At 37.0% G+C, this 1,938-nt stretch overlaps 1 protein-coding gene across 1 annotated transcript in view; it reads right to left on the bottom strand.

Moving 5' to 3' along the window:
- Positions 1-414: 414 nt before the first annotated feature.
- Positions 415-1,938, bottom strand: part of NKX2-1 (NK2 homeobox 1) — a 3,046-nt gene continuing 1,522 nt past the window's right edge. The window contains exon 2 of the mRNA XM_069745622.1: positions 415-1,938. This exon is cut by the window's right edge and continues 171 nt beyond it. Coding sequence (XP_069601723.1) covers positions 1,442-1,938 — 497 coding nt within the window. The 3' untranslated portion in view covers positions 415-1,441.

Raw genomic sequence — 1,938 nt, 5'->3', positions numbered from 1 at the left:
ACATAGATATAATAATATAATGTACGCATACATGAGTATACATGTCTATGTGTGTGTATGTATATGTATATGCATATATATATATATGTATATATATATATATATATATATATATATATATAGGAAATGAGCACACGGCATATGTAGCAATATATGTATGTATATATGGATAGATATCTGTCTATATATCCTTACATTTTATTATAGAAACTGTTCGCGCATTTATTTTCGCACTAATTGACAATTTATGCACAGTGAAAGATAGAGTGTCACATAATAATGCCTCATTTTAGTTTGCTATGTTTTTTTTATTATTATTTATATCACTTCATTAAAGCAACATAACAAATAAAAGGAGGAAATTTTATAAAAATAAAAAAAAGTCCACCAATAAGGACAAAGGAACAATTATATCATGAAAGAATCACACACCTGTTTAATAATAAATTGGTGTCACATCAATCCAGTGGGCTTAGCGAAGTGTCATAAATTATCCCTGTGCATGAATACAATATAACTGATAGTTTAACAAGCAATATAAAAAAAAGTCAGACTGGAGAATAAAACCGAGTCCCTTTCTACGTAGTTAGCCGTGTCAAAGACATACTGTATTGATTCGGTTCTGTTTTCTATTCAATACGTTTTTTTTAAGTTACAGACTGGCAAGCAAACAAATAAAAAGTGGCCTCCATCAATCACTGCATTGGCCCACGAGGGTTTCTAGGTCCGTTCGAATTCATTGGTGAAGAGGTTGCATTTTTTTTCCCCAGATTTTAGAATAGATATCAGACTACTTAAAAAATATATAGATCAAATAAAATAATTAAAAAAAAAAGGTAAAAAACGAAATGATGATTTTTTTTTTTAATGAGCATCATTTACATTTATTAGATATGAGGGACCTATATCTAAAGAAGATACAGCAGCCAAACTAATGCTGATCGGGGAACCAAATTGGTGTGAAATATTTCCAAATTAATAAAAAGGTAACAAATTTTTTGTTTTCTTACAAAACATTAACGACCCAATATACAGGCTACTATAAACTAAATATTCCAAATAGTTCAACAGAGTGAAGGTTACAATGTCACAAGGAACATCAAAAATAAAATATAATCGCTCTTCAGTTTTAATAGCGGGGTGAGTGGATTAACCCCAAATCTTCCATCACTGTGGCCCTATGTACAAGCAGGTGACTCGGGAAGGTAGCTTGAAGTCCAATCCTCCTTTCCATCTGACATTTTGAGTACCATCCATCCAGATTAATAGCTATCTCCTCTATCCTTCCCCTTCTCTTTTTGGATTGCTCAGAGAAACCCTCTTATAAATCCATCCCCCCTAAAGTACTGCAGTTTTTTATTTATTTTTTTTTTTCATCTTTTTTTTTTTTTTTTTAAGAGAGTAGAAGGGTTGTCTGGGGACAGAGGGAACTGGGTTTTATTCACCATGTCCTACCATATAGTAAGGTAGGGCAGGACATGGCTGTGCCATAGTCAGAACTAGAAGTATTTAGGTGAGAAAGGTTGGTGACCTGGCTCTGGAGACTTGATGGGCTGCTGGAGTGCTGACCCATGTCTGGAGACTGGCCTGCACTGTTTGTTTGGTGGCTCTGATGTTGCCCCAAGCCATTGGTGGTGACCGTGAGACCTGTGGCCGACTGCTGCTGATGGTTCTGAAGAGCAGTTGTTGGGGCATTGGAGCCTGCCTGGCATGGCTTGCCATCCTTAACCAACACTGGGACTGCCACCCGCCGTGGAGACTGCTGCTGCTGCTGACAAGAGCTGCTGTCCTGCTGCATCTGCTGTTGAGCTGCCTTGTCCTTGGCTTGTCTTTTCATCTTGTACCGGTGGTTCTGGAACCAGATCTTTACCTGGGTTGGAGTCAGATGGATCATGCTGGCTAAGTGTTCCCTCTCTGGAGCAGATAGGTATTTTTGTT

This window comes from Ranitomeya imitator, chromosome 1 (assembly GCF_032444005.1).
Source record: "Ranitomeya imitator isolate aRanImi1 chromosome 1, aRanImi1.pri, whole genome shotgun sequence".
In the NCBI taxonomy this organism is placed as follows: Eukaryota; Metazoa; Chordata; class Amphibia; order Anura; family Dendrobatidae; genus Ranitomeya; species Ranitomeya imitator.
This window is presented reverse-complemented; position numbering and strand designations above follow the sequence as displayed.